Raw genomic sequence first — 16,899 nt, 5'->3', positions numbered from 1 at the left:
CTACTACTACTACTACTACTAAAAAAAAAAAAAAAGAGGTATTGAATTTTGGAAACTTTAAACCCATTTGGAATTCTACAGTATACTCGGTGCCATTTGGCTAATGATTAGGCTAGCTAACACCCTGAATATGTTCCATAAATTTTCTGTTTTGTTTGTAAGGAATTTGTACCTTGGTATAAACTTGGTTTGTTCTCAGTTGTATTTTTTATTATTACCTCTGCATGTTTTGAACTTTGTTTGTTTGCTTATATTTTTGCTCTTTTTACTCAACAATTTTGCTTGTCCTGATTACTGATTTTTACAGGATATCATAGACGATAATTCCTCTGACTTTTTTTCCCGTGAACTATAGGAAGTCAGACGAGAAAACTTTGGTTAACAAAACAATCTATGCCATTGCTGAGAGCTATTAAAGCTTCTTTTTGGTAATCCTTTAAAGACTTAATAAAAAATAAATCACAAACTATTTTAAAAGCATACTCTAAATTATCCTTTTCGTTTGTCATATTGCTTCTGAATAGCACTGACAATTTAATTAACTAAATTTTGGCGCAACCTTTAATTAACCCCCCGAAACTTTACGATATTTCATTAAGATCAAAGAAAAGCCGCAGGAACATATTTGTTCCGGTAGATGAAAAATTGCATTAGCGCAAAAACCAAAGTTTTCTCGTCTGACTTCCCAAAGTTCCCGTGAACTTTGGGAAAAGTTCACGGGAAAAAAAAGTCAGACGAATTATCGTCTAAGGATATCATAGATACCGCACATTAGGAAAACTTTTTGCAATAAAATGAAATAACCAAAAAATTTTTTTGCAGATCATGATTTAATTAAGAAACCCGAAAATTCAAGTCTCTAGCATTTTTCTTTTAATATGTTATCTTCGAAATCCTGAGTTGCTTTTTGCAAGCTTTACTTCGAATTAATTTCTTACCTATGCCATGCTATGCCACGCTATGTCATGCTAGTGTTAATGCTGTTTTTAGAGTATTCGATTTTATTAATAAGATAATTATATTAAATAAAATGTTATAACTATATTTATAATATTTTTTATTACCTTACTTTATCTATTACTGTATTTAAACTATCGAACCCATTTAAGGTGGTAGGCCTATGAAAAAATTTTTTCAAGTATTAAAGATATATTTACAATAAAACTAATCAGTTGTTAACAATAATTATGAAATTAAACATAAAATCAATAAAATATATAAAAAAGTGCCTCGCTTGCCTCGAAATTATATTAAAAAGTGTGAAAAAAACGAAAACTTCAAAACACAATTTCTCAAAAACTACAATAAATCAAAACTTCAAATTTGGTATGGTAGTTCTACATATGTATAAAATTCATTTGTCATAGGATTTTTAAATTTGCCTTCCTAGTTCAGATTATATTGACTTTTAAACTTGAATATATATTTTTATAAAAAAACTCTGGCAGATAAAACCACATTGTAGCGCCCCAAAAAAAGAAATTTTAAAAATCTTATGACAAATGAATTCTACATGTATGAAGAACATATCCTGAAAATTTCAGCTTAATTGCTTACTTTAAACTGGAGATATCATGTTTTAAAATTAAAAAAAAAACTAAAAATCTCAAAATGAGAAAAATCGAGTCAAAAATTTAAAATCAAAAAATTACGTCTAAAAACACTCCTTAAAAGCTACCAGTGCTATATGAATCAGTTTTTTCAGTATCTAAGTATCCTTTATGAAGAGATCTAAGTTTTTTTCTTTGCTTTTTGCATATTGAAGTTGATTTACGACGCTTGTTTACAATTCGCTTTTGGTCCTTTAAAATCAGTTTTGGAATAGTCAATGATCCTAACAATCCGAAGTGACTTAAAACAGATTTTACCCCATCTCCACCGTCATTATAATGAACTATTGCAGAGTTTATACAAAGTTTAAATGTTCTTCTACTTACAAAAATGTTTTTAGGACATCGAGTCCATAAAATTGAATGAAATGCTTCATTTGAATTTTGGGTTTGACCATGTAAACATTTACTTAGCAAATCGTCATCAGATAAATCTTTAAAAATAGGTTTTATTATATTATGAATAAAGATAGGCAAGTTAATTTTGTTTGTGTGAGTACTTGTACCTTTAAGCTTATCTAGTTGCCACTTGCACCATGAATATTCATCCCTAGGACACATAGAATGACGAATGCTATTATCACTAAAATTTGTACTGTGCCACAAAACTGCTCCTATTGCTTTTTTCATTGCATAAATGCTGTTAGTGTTATTTCTAATTGCAATACCATAATAATTCTGCATTGAGTTAATTGCACTATTAGTCAAATTTCCTTTTCCATGTAGGGGTTTATTTGTTCCTTTATACTTATGTACAATTTTTCGCAAGCGTGTACCAAGTCGCTTCTGCACATGCCCAATGCATTCTAATTTTATTGGTTGAATATTATAACTTTTATATGGGTTAGATTCTTCAACTTCTTTAAAAGAGGAAGTATCACCGTCCCCGAGGTATTCATGATAAATCAAATTGTATTTTTTAACTGATCGAGAAAAGATTTCCAACGCACCAGCTGCTTCCATCGCACCAGATGACTTTGTATGGTTAATGTGACATATGTGATCTGCTTTCCATCTGTTGTAGGCTGGTGATCCTCTATGTTTTTTCCACATTGAACAGCCTTTACAATGCTTGGAAAAAGCTTTAGTGTCTATAATTTTGTTATTAACAACAGCAGTTACAACACCATTTAGTGATGTGAAACCCCGCCTTTGCCAAGAGCCATCAATTGTTACTCTTTGTTTAGTTGGAATATTTAAAGTTTTGTCTTGAGCTTCTTCAGCTGCTTTTTTCATACTATTAAGAGCAGCCTTCTCATATGCTGTATAAATTTCATTGTCATTAAGTTTAGAGAATGGTGTTTTAGATAAAGAAAACATATTCATGCATTGAGAAAATGTTTCCATTGCAGTAAAACCTTTACCAATTTCACGAAAACCAATTACTGCTCTTGCATTTGCTTCGTAGATTTTAGGACCTTGACCATGGTTTTGTTTAATGCATTCTTTTGATGTATAAACAGATTTAAACCATTCGCATGACTCACATAACAGTTCTAAATTATGGGCAAATCCCTTTCTCTTCTTTCTGTTATCAATGAGAGTTATTTTTTTATGGCCACATTCAGGACATACTAACAAAGGTTGAAATAAACTCTTAAGTATAGAGAAATTAACAAATAAAAAGTAATCATCTTCCTGCCTTATTACTTCACTCTTGGTATTGAGATTAGTTTGATCTATAATTAGCCTCTTTTTACTTATGCAAGATGAAACTTTTTCTGATGAAATATTTGAAAGATTTATTCTTGAATATTTGTTTAACGGAGGATTTTTCTTTCTTTTTCGTGAAAAATTTTGCTTGTTGCTTTTTCCAGAAGACATTACAATTATACACCAGTACAACTTGTTTGATTTAAATCAAGAGTTGAAAAATTCATAAATAATGATTTTATTCCACAACCAATATACAGTTCAATACGACAATTATTATAAGAAAATGTGATTTTAAAGCATGACCAAAAACAGCGCAGATCTATATTAAATTGGAAAAAAAGCTTCACAAGATTTGTCATTTTGACCATCAAATTTGGGTAAAATAAAGGTTTTAATCTTTCGTTGCTATGGCGTTGCTACGGTAAATAAACAAACTAGCTGATAATATAAGTTATTTTAAACCCTTTTAGTTTGATCAAACCTAAACAAGTTATATATCAGAAGATAGAGGATAAATTTTTACATAAATACAATATATTACCTATTTTTTCAATTTTTGATCAAAAATCTCTATTTTTCATAGGCCTACCACCTTAACTGTTCAATAAACAATACGAATAACGACAACGTCTTAGAGCAACATCTTAAGAGAAAGTTGATCAAATTGATTTAGTTGATGTTGATATTGAAACAGGGTGATGTTTAGGCAATTCTTTTTCTATTATAGTTACAGAACCCTATAATTTGTTAAATTTCAATTCTTATCTATAGCAGTTTTAAAAAATGTTTCAAAAATTGCATATTAAAAATATTTCAAAAATTGCATATTTAAAATATTTTAAAAATTGCATATTAAAAATATTTCAAAAATTGGATATTAAAAATATTTCAAAAATTGCATATTAAAAATATTTCAAAAATTGCATGTTAAAAATATTTCAAAAATTGCATATTAAAAATATTTTAAAAATTGCATATTAAAAATATTTCAAAAATTGGATATTAAAAATATTTCAAAAATTGCATATTAAAAATATTTCTAAAATTGGATATTAAAAATATTTCAAAAATTGGATATTAAAAATATTTCAAAAATTGCGTATTAAAAATATTTCAAAAATTGTATATTAAAAATATTTCAAAAATTGCATATTAAAAATGAACGGTTATAAATTTTTTTACTTTGTGTTAAAAAGAGCTTCATTATTTTTGTTATGAAGTACAAATTATCTTCACGATTTGTTTTTTTGAAATCATAATTCTAGCTAATCGTTTTCAAGATATCGCCACTTCTTTTAAATCAATAAAAAGTTAAGTCTTTTTGAAAAGTTGAAATGTCAAAAATTATTCATTATTAACATATTTTGAATATATCAAACACAAAAAATCCAAAAATAGCGAAAAAATTATGAAAATATTTTTGTGTGAAACTAGTATGAAAATCGCACACAGTATCCAAATACAAGACAATAAGTAATGCTAAAAATTGATTCTGGTGTGAAAGTTTTATTGCTGCTAAAGTAAGTTGCGTTTCGATTATCATAAAATATCATGTTTCATGTACTCATGAAATGCAAATAATCATTTCCACAAACTTATTTTCACCAACTCTTTGCATTTTCGAAGAATGTATGAATTTAAATATTGGTTTTCCAGTGTTATTTGCGCAAGTTCTTTTTTGCTAGCACCCATTCGTATATTCAACAACCTGGATCATTGAATCTACAAAGGTGATCTTGTGTATTATGATATATGCACATAAATCTCATTCTTAAATTGAGGTTCTTTCAGTTGAAGATGTCCAACTATCTGAGATAATTCTATTAATGCTGGCAAAATCTTGCATTTTGTTATTGGGAAAAGTGTTTCGTAACGTTCATCAGTCAATTTCACTAGAAAACAGTGTTCTAGGATTGATGTTATAAAATAAATAGGAACATATTTACGAATATTAACATATTTTGAACAAATTTCTCATACTTCATGAAAACAAACTAAAACCACCAAGAGCTAAGGTCAGAGTTAGCTCGCTTACACACACACACACACGCACACACACACATACACACACACGAATATAAAATAAACCTTATCACAGATATGGGATTGAAGACGCTTTTTTCATAGTTATTACTTCTTTATTAGCTTCGCAGTATTTATCGTTTGATAACAATCAGTTCAGTTGATCTTGTTTAGTTAATATTTTTTAGGTAAATTGATAAAATTCGAAAGAAAATTACAATCTTGGCCTCGGCGATATATTGCTATACCTCAACTGACATTACCGGCTGTTTGCTCCTTTTAGCCGTTGGAAGTTTATATAAAACATGGGATTTTCTCCCAGTAGTATTTATCAAAGTGAGCCAAATTGGACGTTACTAAAAAAAACGTGTGCATAAAAAGTCTGTTGTTTACTTTCAAATGTATTCTTTTTTTTCGGGTATAGTAAAATCCGTCATACCATAACATCGTTAAAATGTAGTATTTTAATTTGTAAAATACTTTTGCTTGCATTTCTGAAACTTTTTTACTGCATTGAGCAGTAAGAAATGAACTAGAGGCCTCTACAAGTTGTGCAAAGGCCCCAAGTTCATTCCTTACTGCTCCAATTCGTCAAAGGAAGAGAAAGACAGATAACAAGGGCAAGAATCTAATAAATAAAAGGTGCTTGAGGCCTAAGGGCTAAAGAATGTTTTAAGTTGCAAGAATTGTATGGCAGTGAAAGAAATCAGAGATTGTCTTAACAAATGCATACATAAATGCAGTCAAAAAGTTGTAGATAATGAAAGAAAGGTAATTTTAAGTAATTATAAGAGTTTTAGCACTCAAGAAGAGCAAACACTTTTATTATACAATACAGGCTGCATGTCACCAGATCGAAAGCGTATAAAAGTAAATTTGCCACATGCACTAATGACAGTGCATCTCTTTTTTAATAAAAAAAAGGCTATATTTTTAAGGTTCCGAAGCAGGTTCTTTAAGTCAAACCACAATATGTTCTACAAAACTATGTAAGCATAATGAGCTACGCAAATAGATACTTTATGACTTGCCATTAAACCATTCAGAAGATTACAGAGAAATTTTCAACAAATTTTCCATTCGTGTGTATAAGAAATTGGCAAAATTAATAGTTAATAGTTTGGATAGAGTTTTTTCCAAATCCAAATACCATTTCCAAATTTCTTTCATAAGACTGTTGTAGTAAGTAAGCAGTATTTGGCTATTTCGCAATCTAGTGAGATTTTTTTACCACTAATTGGTGCCGCTTATAGAAGTAGTTGTTCTTATTTTTAACAAGTCCATGATTGAAATCAGCTTTCTGGTTGCTAATAGTTTACAAAAAACAAAAGGTCACCAGACGTAATCAAACCTACACAAATATTTTATTCAAGAAAGCTGAAGGCTGAAAGTTTTTTTTTAATGGCATCCTTAGATCTTTTCTTTTACCTATCCTTTTTAGTTGAATGCCTAAAAAAGAATTAATATTATTCCTGTATGTTAATTTTTTTTTTTTTTTTTATCACAACGAACTCCTTAATTTTGACTTTTCAAAATTTAAAAAAACTAATAAAAACATTTATTTATGTGGGAATATTTTTTTGTTAACGTTAAATATTAGGTACATGTGCAAAATTTTTAAACTATTCAAATATATAATTATTATACATCATTGTAAAGAGCTTTAAATCAGTATTACGATGGTGAAAATTTCATAAAAAGCTAATGATTCTACTAAAAGTTATGCCCATTTAAGTGACAAAAATTCATTATAAAGAATGCTTAAGAAAACTGCAACCAACTTAAAAAATTAGCGTTCGGCTTACGGTGGTTTTATAATAGAACTTCTATGTTTAGTTTTTAACGCATTATTTGCCTCGGTTATATTTATATTCAACTAATAACAGAATATAGTTTTTTTTGTGTGTGTTTGTGTGTAAATCATTTTAATACTTTAAAAAAATCACAAATATTTTAAATAAAGTTTCATTTTTCTAAAAAAACAATTTTTTAAAAAATAAAAAAGTCAAATATACAAAATACTCATAATCTTAACTACCCCCCCCCCCCCCCAACCTCTACAACAGAAGAATATTTGGTCACGGTCGTTTGTAAGAGGAAAGTTATTATGCGCATGCGCAGTAGAGTTAAAAATAATTTAAAATTTTAAAAATGGCTACGGATTCAAAACTTATCATTGACAACGAGTAACTTGTTTAATTTTAGATAATTAAATAGGCTTTTAACGAGTTTTTTCATGAAATTATTTTGAAAATAACTTGCAGCTGTACGAAAAAATTTTTCAAATAAAATACAAGACCTCTGAAAGTGAATAATATCTACTTTAAGCTAAAGCAACTTTAGTGTTTTTGTTTACAATTTTTAAACCTTTTTTAAAATATTTTTGAGCGTAGAAATTTTTTAATTTAAGTTTATTCAGCAAGATGAACCTTTTATCTTTTTTGTATTTTTTGCTTATATGAGGATTCAATTTTTTTTGCAGGGTTAAAAGAAAATCTTAATCATTAAACTTTTGTAACCTGTTGCTATGGTACTCTTTTCCGATGTGACTATATATATATATATATATATATATATATATATATATATATATATATATATATATATATATATATATATATATATATATATATATATTTATAAAGAGAAATAGAGAAAGAGATTTCGAAAAGAGTATAAATATAAATTACTAGGATTTGTAAAAAAAAAAAAAATTATATAATTGTATATATATATACCATTTTTTAAATAGTCGAATATTAGATAAAATGGAACTTCACAACAAAAATATTAAACTCCTTTGCAGAGTTTGTGGACAGTTACTTGGTAAAAAGCATTATTTTATAGGAGAAATTCTTAAAGTAAAATTAGAGAAGCTGTTTCATGTTGAAATGACAGATTTGGAATTTGTCCATCCTCCAAAAATGCGTAAAAAATGTTGTTGTACAATAAACAATGTGCTTTCAAGAAAAACATCAACTGCCCTTTGTCTCTGTACTAAATGGAAACCTATTCTAACACGCTTTCTGCTTCCATCATCTAGTTTCTAGGCATAAATAAATAAAAAATCAATTTTATACTAATTTAATACATCAACATTTATGCGGATATTGCAAAATCTTGTTTCTATCATTAGAACAATCAAACTACCCTATAACTTTCAGATATTTACAGTTGTCATTTGCACTACACTGGGTGACATTAACTAGGGTCAAGTCGTCATGTAGTGGGCCAAAGACATTTTTTGAGCGCCACTCAAAAAAGGTTTGAACATTTAAGGTTCCGAAACAAGAAAGAATCCAAAAATGATAATTTAAAATCAGTGCATGTTTAGGTAAAATACCTTAACCAATATACTGCTATGCAAACGATTACAGAATTTAAAAAAGTAAGGACTTTACCTGCTCCTACCGGAGCGCTCTTTCTATATGTTATAAATGTTACAAAGATACAAATAAAGCTAGACCTCAGTTTACATTATTATAATCTGAATATAATTTGTTAATTAATATTTTTGTGAAGAATAAAGCCACTGCCTCAAATATATATATATATATATATATATATATATATATATATATATATATATATATATATATATATATATATATATATATATATATATTACATTGTTCACCTCCCCAAGGCCGAGGGGGTTACTACAGTCGAGGAGGCTACTCTTTTTTGTGTGTTTTATTTTTTGTTCTTATTCGTGGTACAACCCCCTCTCAACTCTTTAACTCCGAAACACGAACCTTGACAAGCAAGGCCACTGCGCGGAGAAACTAAACCCAGCAAGCACAATGACGTCGGTACAACGTCGTTTTGACGTCGCGAGGTTGGTCGTTTTGACGTCGCTGTAAAGTCGTAAAGTGTAACAATTTCACGACGTCATATCCAGGGTGAAAAATAGACGTCGATGCGACGTCGCAAAAAGGACCTACAGAATATCGGTTATTGGTCGGAAAACCGACTAAATATGCCTCTTATTTTTACATACAATTTTTATATTTTCTATTAAAAAATGTATTATTTATTTAAACAACTTCTTTAAAGACTTGAACATATGTTGTAACATGTGTATCATGTTCAAAAACTTAACTATTTTAAAGCGCCAAAATATTACCAATTACAGTTTCTTTTACCAATTACACTTTTATTTACATAAAAGAATGGCCACAATAAAGTCTCAAATAAAAATATAATGCAGTTGCTTGGATTTCTTTTTCAAAATTCAAAACTATACATCTTTTTTTTTTTCTGGAGCGTATTCTAACACGTTTTTCACTGAATCCAAAACTTCGATTTCAGTTGTCGCGTGATTTGACAACACACTCGCTAAAACAAAATGAAATATGTTAAAACACTTTAAAGTTATTTCTACTCATTTTATAGAATACCAATCTTAAATATAAATATATCAATATAAACTCACCGACAACCACATTACATATCTTTGTCTCTTTAAATGATAACTTTTTTTGCTCGTGTCTATTTGTTCCAAGCATATTAAAACATGACATTACAGAGTAGGACATTAACCTAAAAGAAATTATCAGAACTGTAAATAAAACCTCGAATAAAATAAGAAACTTAAATAAAATAAAAATTTTTGCGTAATGGAGTAAAGTGTTACTTAATTAGTTGAAATCTTAAAAAAAAATTATTTAAAACAGGTTTAACAAACAATTAAATTTTAACTTTTTAAGGCCTCGAATTCGACCTGCTAAATTCCAATTTTTATAGGCAACTTTTTGAATTCAAGTTTGAACTTTAGGCTATCAAGTTCGAATTTTTATAGTCAACCTTGCAACCTGTTCAAATGTAATTTGAAAAACATTTAATTTGATTTTTAATCCATATTATTGTCTATCAGTTAGTATTGTCTATCCATTAATATAGAATACGACGCCATATAAGCCTGGAAAACATATCAATGTATATTGTTGTGTACCTTTTCATGACATTTTTCACATTTTCCCGTACTGTCTTGCCACCGACCATTTTTAACTGACCAACCTAAAATATATATATTTGCTTATACATATTTGAATAACATTTAAACATAAGCTAACATTAATAACTTCGAAGCTAGAGTGGTTCTAATTGTTAACTTTATACATAATTTAATATCAAACGGACATGTTGGTAGCACTTTTTACAAAGACTACATTAAAGATTTCACACACAAAAATTTTTATTGTAGTAAATAGGGTATTTATGAAAAAGAATTCTCAAAAACAATTCACCATAAATGAAAAAAAGTCTTTTTTTGATAAAGACTCCTCTAGTTCTTTGAATTTATCCATGTTATCAATTTTTTCCACATATTTTGTACAGTCATTATTTATTTGGTGAACTTGATTCTCCAATAGGTCAACGATACAAGTTAAAAGAGATATTGTCTTTTTTTGAAATCCTAAAATTACATATAAAAAAATCCAAATATTAAATTTTGTTTCACTTATTAACAGTATATAAATTACATAATATTTACATTTAAGAAAATGTCAGTTTAAAACAAAAAGTAATAGTATAGAGCAAAAGTTTATTTTCAAAATTGAATCTATGAGACAATTTTCGTCATAAAAAAATTGTATATTCCCTCATATACCATTTTTTTAAATTAAGTAAACTTAATAAAAGTACTTAGGTAATTATATTGGCAAAACTGACATTAAACAGTTAGCCAAATCTCTCTGTGTTTTCTAGATGAATTCGATAGATAATTTTAATCAATAAAACTTAAAAAGAACTTTTTTAACTTATGTGCTTCATCCATTGGGAAATTACTATTCATACATCGAACCAGTTTCTTTGCTTTATATTTTGACTTTGAAAACACTGATTGGGAATGATTATTCTGTGATTTTGAGTATGATCTAGAACTATACACAGGTGAAGGGGAGCGAGATTTTGATCTTGGCTTGCAAATAGGCGAAAGTAAACATGAACTTGATCCAGACATTAGGACTGGTGAAAGTGAGAGCGAACATGGCCTGCTTTTGGAGACAGGTGATCGAGAACATAATCTTAACTTATGGCTAGGTGATAGTGACGCAGAACTTATTGGTGATAAATAATCAGAAGAACGACTTTTACAAGATGTTGATTGTGAATACGATTCTTGTTTTAAAATAGATTTACTTGACAAAGAAATTATCGGTGACATAATATTTTCAGTAGGTTTTTTAGGCAATTCCACTACTATAATAATATCAATAAATTTATTAACAAAGAAAAAACAATATTTTTAATACTGCAATTAACATTAGGTTGCAAAAAACATTTAAATAAAAATCCAAAATCCTAAATCAAAATGTTTGTCTTACTGTTAAAATCAATATCCCTTTTTTCATTCACTGCACTCTCTCTTTCGCTTGATGAGGACATAAAATTGTTTCCAGACACATATTCATACAAATCTTTTTCACCTAAAAGTTTTAATAAGTAGAAGAAAAATTATTAATAAAAGAGTTAGAACAAATCCGGAAAAACAAAATCATTACCTTGTAATTTTATTTTTAAAATTTCAAATTTCTTCCAAATAACTTCATTGGGAATTGCCTTTGTATATTTTTCATCTTTTCGAGAAGGAGGCCAATACAACCATTTCTCATCTAAGGAAATCCAATGAAATGGAACAACTGTTTCTGTCTCCCTAATTTTTCCAACTTTGTCTTTGCTTGAAGTTACAACTAATGCCCATAAATCTTTCATTGACATCTTTGAATTTTTTATACTTATTTATAATAATATTATAATATTATATTATAATAGTATTTGTTTAAAAAACTGTTTAAACGATTAATTGTTAAAAATATATATTAATTTCTTCTAATAACAATTAATTGTTTTTAGAAAAATTTTGGCTATAGAACAATTTTAGCTATAGAACATGTTAACAGTAACATATTTTACTATAAATAATTTAACAAATAATAATTTTTAATAATATAAAATTACTTTAAATTAAATTACTTTATTATGAATATTTAAATAAATGAAACAATTTTTTAATTTATATTTATAAATATTTAAATAACAATATCAAAATCTTACAACAATACAGACAATCACCAAATAGGTAAATTTTTAAAAATTCAATTTTTTTGATGTTTAACATTGTAAAATATATATTAAGTATATTGTTATTTAATCTAATACTTCACAAAGGTACAAAAAACTTTTCAAAGTTTATTATTTAGTTAAAGAGTGGGTTGTAAACAAATTTTATATGTCATGACACAAACATGACAAGACAAACCCTTCTTCATAAGCTAGACATACTGCTTTTCTTTGAAAGTATTTTTTACTTAGACAAACATGTTTCAAGTGAGTTTTTATATATCTAACAAAAACAATGTTAAAGATTTTAGAGTCACATGGATCTGTAAAAGCGCTTTTGTAAACACAATTTTTTAAAACAACACAGTTAAATTGATTGTTGTCTAATTTTCCAATAATCTGGGCAAATTCGCCTGTGTATAGGAGAAACCAAGAGTCTTTAAATTTAGGAGAAAAAATAACTTTATGTGATTTAGCATACTGATTACAACTTATTTCAAGATTTTCAAGCTCTGAAAATCTTTTTAAAACTTGAGATAATGGACTTTGAGGTTTGTGAATGAACTTTTTAAATACTTGCAAATAGTTTTCAAATTGGAAAGAAGAGATTTCATCTAAGGAACAGTTAAAAAAGCTAACATCTTCATGTAAATGAGTTAAGCTGTGTACATTATACACAGAAAAAGTAGGACCATAAAATTCTTCTGATTTAACTACAAAGTAATTCAACAAATCTTTTGCATATTGAAGATGATTATTTTGGACAATCGCATTAGAATCTAGAAAAATTCTCATTGCTAGAGTTAAAGAAAGAAAATGCTGATAACATTCAGGAGTAAAAGCATCTTTTAAAACTAAAAAGCCAGTATATAACAAAAATTGCCTAAACTCAGTGGCTTTCCACCTTTTTACTTCATGTAAACTTCTTGATTGACGAGCAAACTCAGATGGAAATTTACCACTAAACTTTAACAAATTTTCTGAAATATTCAACAATTGATCAGAACCCAATCTATATGGGAAAGGTCCTTTGGTTAGAAAAATAAGAATTCGCTTAACAACACCAAGACATACTAAATGCATATAATGCATATAACACAATTAACATTAAAATCTATTAATATGCTACGGCTTATTTGATGTGTATTGGCATAGAAATACTGTTTGAATAACTTGTTAGTACGAGGCACACAATTTGTAGTATTTAAAATCATTCTAAACGACTCATACTTACTTTTAATTTCACATCTTTCACAACTAAAATAACCTGTATGACCTTTAACACATTTTAGATATTGCCCAGCAGGAGCATCACAAATAAATGCACGGATTTCAACCAACAAATTAACTCCATCTTTATCATAACCACATGCTTTTAAATTCGCAAACTCAATTAAAAAATCATATAAAAAATCATTTAAATTGGTTGGTTTTTAGATACCACAGAAAATTGCAACAATAAATCGTGTAAACTTACTAAACTGGCAAAGTATAGGCCAAAATTGAGAGTTTGAAGATTTATGCAATGGCACACCATCAATGTTTACAAGTAAAGATATGATGTTGTTCTCAACTGGTAATAAAGGATTCTCTCTGAAAGTTTGACTAATACCATTACTTAACCCTAAATAGATATACTCCCCACCAAATTTTTTTCTGTCAAAACACAGCATTGAGTCTTTAACAAAGTACAAGAAGATTTAGGCAAAGCTGCATGTCCATTGCATCTTAAAAGAGAAAGCAGCTCAGTACTTGCTGTATGAGTAATTCTATTTTTAATCAACCATTTTTTTAAATTTAAAATAAAATATGTTTCATTAGGGTCAACTGCACTATTTCTCTCATCTATTTTTATTTCATTTTCGTCGCTTCTTGAAGAAGAACCAAATTCACTGAAAGAATCGATCTGACTAGAAGAATCAAGTTCGCTAGAAGAGTAGTATTGATTGGAAGAATCAAGTCGGCCGGAAGAATCAAGTCGGCCGGAAGAATCAAGTCGACTGGAAGAATCAAGTTAATTGGATAAATCAAAACGAACAGAAGAATCAAGCTGGCTCAAAGACTCTAGTTGATTTAAATGATTACTACAATTCAAAGAACCAATCTGAGTGGATGAATCTTCTATGTGGCATGGTTTTTGTTTGCTCGTATCATTTTTTTCCACTTTAAACGTTTTTTCAAAAAAATCTTCATCTTTGTCACTCTCGTATAGAAATTGTCTTAACAAATTATCCTTTCTTCTCCATTTTTTCATATATTTTCTGCTCATTTTCTTAATTTCTTTTTAAAATTAGCTTCTATTAAAGTTTCGGACCTGAACGCAACAGTTAAACAAAACAAAACAAAAAAAAATCTGATAATTCTTTTTTTTTTTATTAGACGACGTTAAACTGACGTCGCTACGACGTCTGAACAAGGGTCTTTAAAAGACGTCATGGATACGACGTCCTAGCGACGTCCTTACAAGGTCGTCCGACGTTATAACTTGAAAATAACCTATTTACAACGTCGTTACGACGTCGTGTGTTTGCTGGGAATTGATATATATATTTATTTAATATCTTTTTAACACATTAAATAAATTTATTCATTCTAACTTTTAAAGGTCACATTTCTAAATATTACTCGCATTTTCTTTCAAAATGTCAATTTTCATATTATATCTAAATAAAAACACAAACAAGTTTTGAAATTAAAGCATAACTTTGATAAACTATTTAATTTTTCGATATAAAGCTATAAAGTTTGTAATATTTGTAATAATGCAATAGAGACAAACTGAAGAAAAAGCAACATTGGTATAATTTAAAAAATATAAATTTATTTTATGCATCAAATAAATATCAATCAGCACAAAATAAAAGATCAAAATACAATTCAAATGAAAATATAAATATCTTTTATGCATTAAATACATTTTTCATTCCTTCAATCTTTATGTAAAAAATATTCTAAATATATTCATATTGATTTTAACAGTCTCAAGCAAAAAAACATTTAAAAATAAAAAAATTTAAACACCAAATACAAAAAATATTTATATCGAGTTCCAAGAAAAAGTCTTTCTGCTTTAGTTTACTTTTCCCTTCTTTACAACAGGTAAGTTTCCTCTTCAAGACGCGAATATGGTTGGAATACTAAAAAAAAGTATACTATAATATTTGTTTGTTTTGAATCAATTTTTATCATAATTTATCAATTTTGAATCAATATGTACAAAACCAGACTGATGATTCAATCGAAAGAATCAAAATTAAAGCATTCAATCGATAAAATCAAAAACATAACCAATGATATTGCTTTAATGCAGGCAATACAGTTGATTTATTAGACATTATTGACTAAACCGAAAGCCTGGAATAATAACATTCAAAATTTTGATCATACATAAGAGTGTACATAAATATATGATGTATGTATTTGTATGTATATATATATTAGGACCTTGCGAATTGCTTCGATTCGATTTGCAAATCAAGTGTCGCTTTGATTCGAGTCGAAAAAAAAAAAAGATTCAAGTTTTTTTGAATCATATTTTATTTTGCGAATGTTGCTGTTTTTTTTTATTTCTAAAGCTGAAATGTAATTGAAATGGGTTTTTTATCCCGGGTGGAGTAAGAGTAAATGAAAACAGTTCGAATATCACTTTTAAACAAACGCCGAAAATATAATCTGGGCAAAAAGAATTTGTTCAAAGAAATATTTTTATCTTTTTGGAAAAAAAAAAGCTTAACAAAACAAAAAATATCAATTTGCAGGGCCCTAATATATATATATATATATATATATATATATAGTCACATCGGAAAAGAGTACCATAGCAACAGGTTACAAAAGTTTAATGATTAAGATTTTCTTTTAACCCTGCAAAAAAAATTGAATCCTCATATAAGCAAAAAATACAAAAAAGATAAAAGGTTCATCTTGCTGAATAAACTTAAATTAAAAAATTTCTACGCTCAAAAATATTTTAAAAAAGGTTTAAAAATTGTAAACAAAAACACTAAAGTTGCTTTAGCTTAAAGTAGATATTATTCACTTTCAGAGGTCTTGTATTTTATTTGAAAAATTTTTTCGTACAGCTGCAAGTTATTTTCAAAATAATTTCATAAAAAAACTAGTTGAAAACCTATTTAATTATCTAAAATTAAACAAGTTACTCGTTGTCAATGATAAGTTTTGCATCCGTAGCCATTTTTAAAATTTTAAATTATTTTTAACTCTACTGCGCTTGCGTATAATAACTTTCCATTTATTTCTAAAGTCTAAACGACCGTGTGGTACCTTTACTGCGTGCAAAAATAGAATATGAGCGTGCCATTAGTTTTTAATGAAATTTGGCAGGTACATAGAAAATAGATATATAAAATTGATTCAAAAGTTCGAAAAAAAACCCATCATCCCTTCAATGTCAATTCACTTCCAGAACAGGAATGAAGTTTTCAATAGCAATGAAATCACTAAAAAAGTTAGTTAGTGCAAAAAAAAAAACAAATTGCAATAAACTTACAACACTCTACTTTTAAAATATTATCTAAGTCAA

The 16,899-nt window shown here is 27.8% G+C and overlaps 3 protein-coding genes across 7 annotated transcripts in view; all 3 read right to left on the bottom strand.

Moving 5' to 3' along the window:
- The window catches only part of LOC145194091 (rho GTPase-activating protein 24-like), a 206,743-nt gene that overhangs the window by 25,123 nt on the left and 164,721 nt on the right, over nucleotides 1–16,899 (bottom strand). The gene's annotated exons all lie outside the window — the stretch shown is intronic.
- Nucleotides 9,424–10,730, bottom strand: LOC149891921 (uncharacterized). The gene is made up of 4 exons (XM_090078983.1): nucleotides 10,538–10,730; nucleotides 10,243–10,307; nucleotides 9,724–9,830; nucleotides 9,424–9,626 (listed from the first exon to the last, which is right to left on the bottom strand). The coding sequence occupies exons 1-4, from the start codon at nucleotides 10,595–10,597 to the stop codon at nucleotides 9,529–9,531; spliced, it is 330 nt and encodes a 109-aa protein (XP_089935109.1). The 5' UTR covers nucleotides 10,598–10,730; the 3' UTR covers nucleotides 9,424–9,528.
- On the bottom strand, nucleotides 11,020–12,011 carry LOC149891920 (uncharacterized). The gene is made up of 3 exons (XM_090078978.1): nucleotides 11,888–12,011; nucleotides 11,621–11,738; nucleotides 11,020–11,495 (listed from the first exon to the last, which is right to left on the bottom strand). The coding sequence occupies exons 1-3, from the start codon at nucleotides 11,906–11,908 to the stop codon at nucleotides 11,020–11,022; spliced, it is 615 nt and encodes a 204-aa protein (XP_089935104.1). The 5' UTR covers nucleotides 11,909–12,011.

The sequence above is a fragment of the Hydra viridissima genome, unplaced genomic scaffold (genome assembly GCF_058129835.1).
Source record: "Hydra viridissima isolate aposymbiotic clone 2 unplaced genomic scaffold, HvirCarnegie_v1 scaffold_2, whole genome shotgun sequence".
NCBI lineage: Eukaryota > Metazoa > Cnidaria > Hydrozoa > Anthoathecata > Hydridae > Hydra > Hydra viridissima.
This window is presented reverse-complemented; position numbering and strand designations above follow the sequence as displayed.

Excerpts from the sequence above, each read along its gene's own strand:
- LOC149891920 (XM_090078978.1), bottom strand. The coding sequence starts at position 11,908 with ATGAGAAATGGTTGTATTGGC. Across the intron at positions 11,739-11,887 it reads TGAGAAATGGTTGTATTGGC|TTATTAAAACTTTTAGGTGA; the intron begins CTCCTTCTCGAA and ends TTTTTCTTCTAC. Across the intron at positions 11,496-11,620 it reads AAGGGATATTGATTTTAACA|TAGTGGAATTGCCTAAAAAA; the intron begins GTAAGACAAACA and ends ATATTATTATAG.
- LOC149891921 (XM_090078983.1), bottom strand. The coding sequence starts at position 10,597 with ATGGATAAATTCAAAGAACTAGAGGAGTCTTTATCAAAAAAAGACTTT. Across the intron at positions 9,831-10,242 it reads GTGAAAAATGTCATGAAAAG|GTTAATGTCCTACTCTGTAA; the intron begins GTACACAACAAT and ends AATTTCTTTTAG. Across the intron at positions 9,627-9,723 it reads GATATGTAATGTGGTTGTCG|CGAGTGTGTTGTCAAATCAC; the intron begins GTGAGTTTATAT and ends ATTTTGTTTTAG.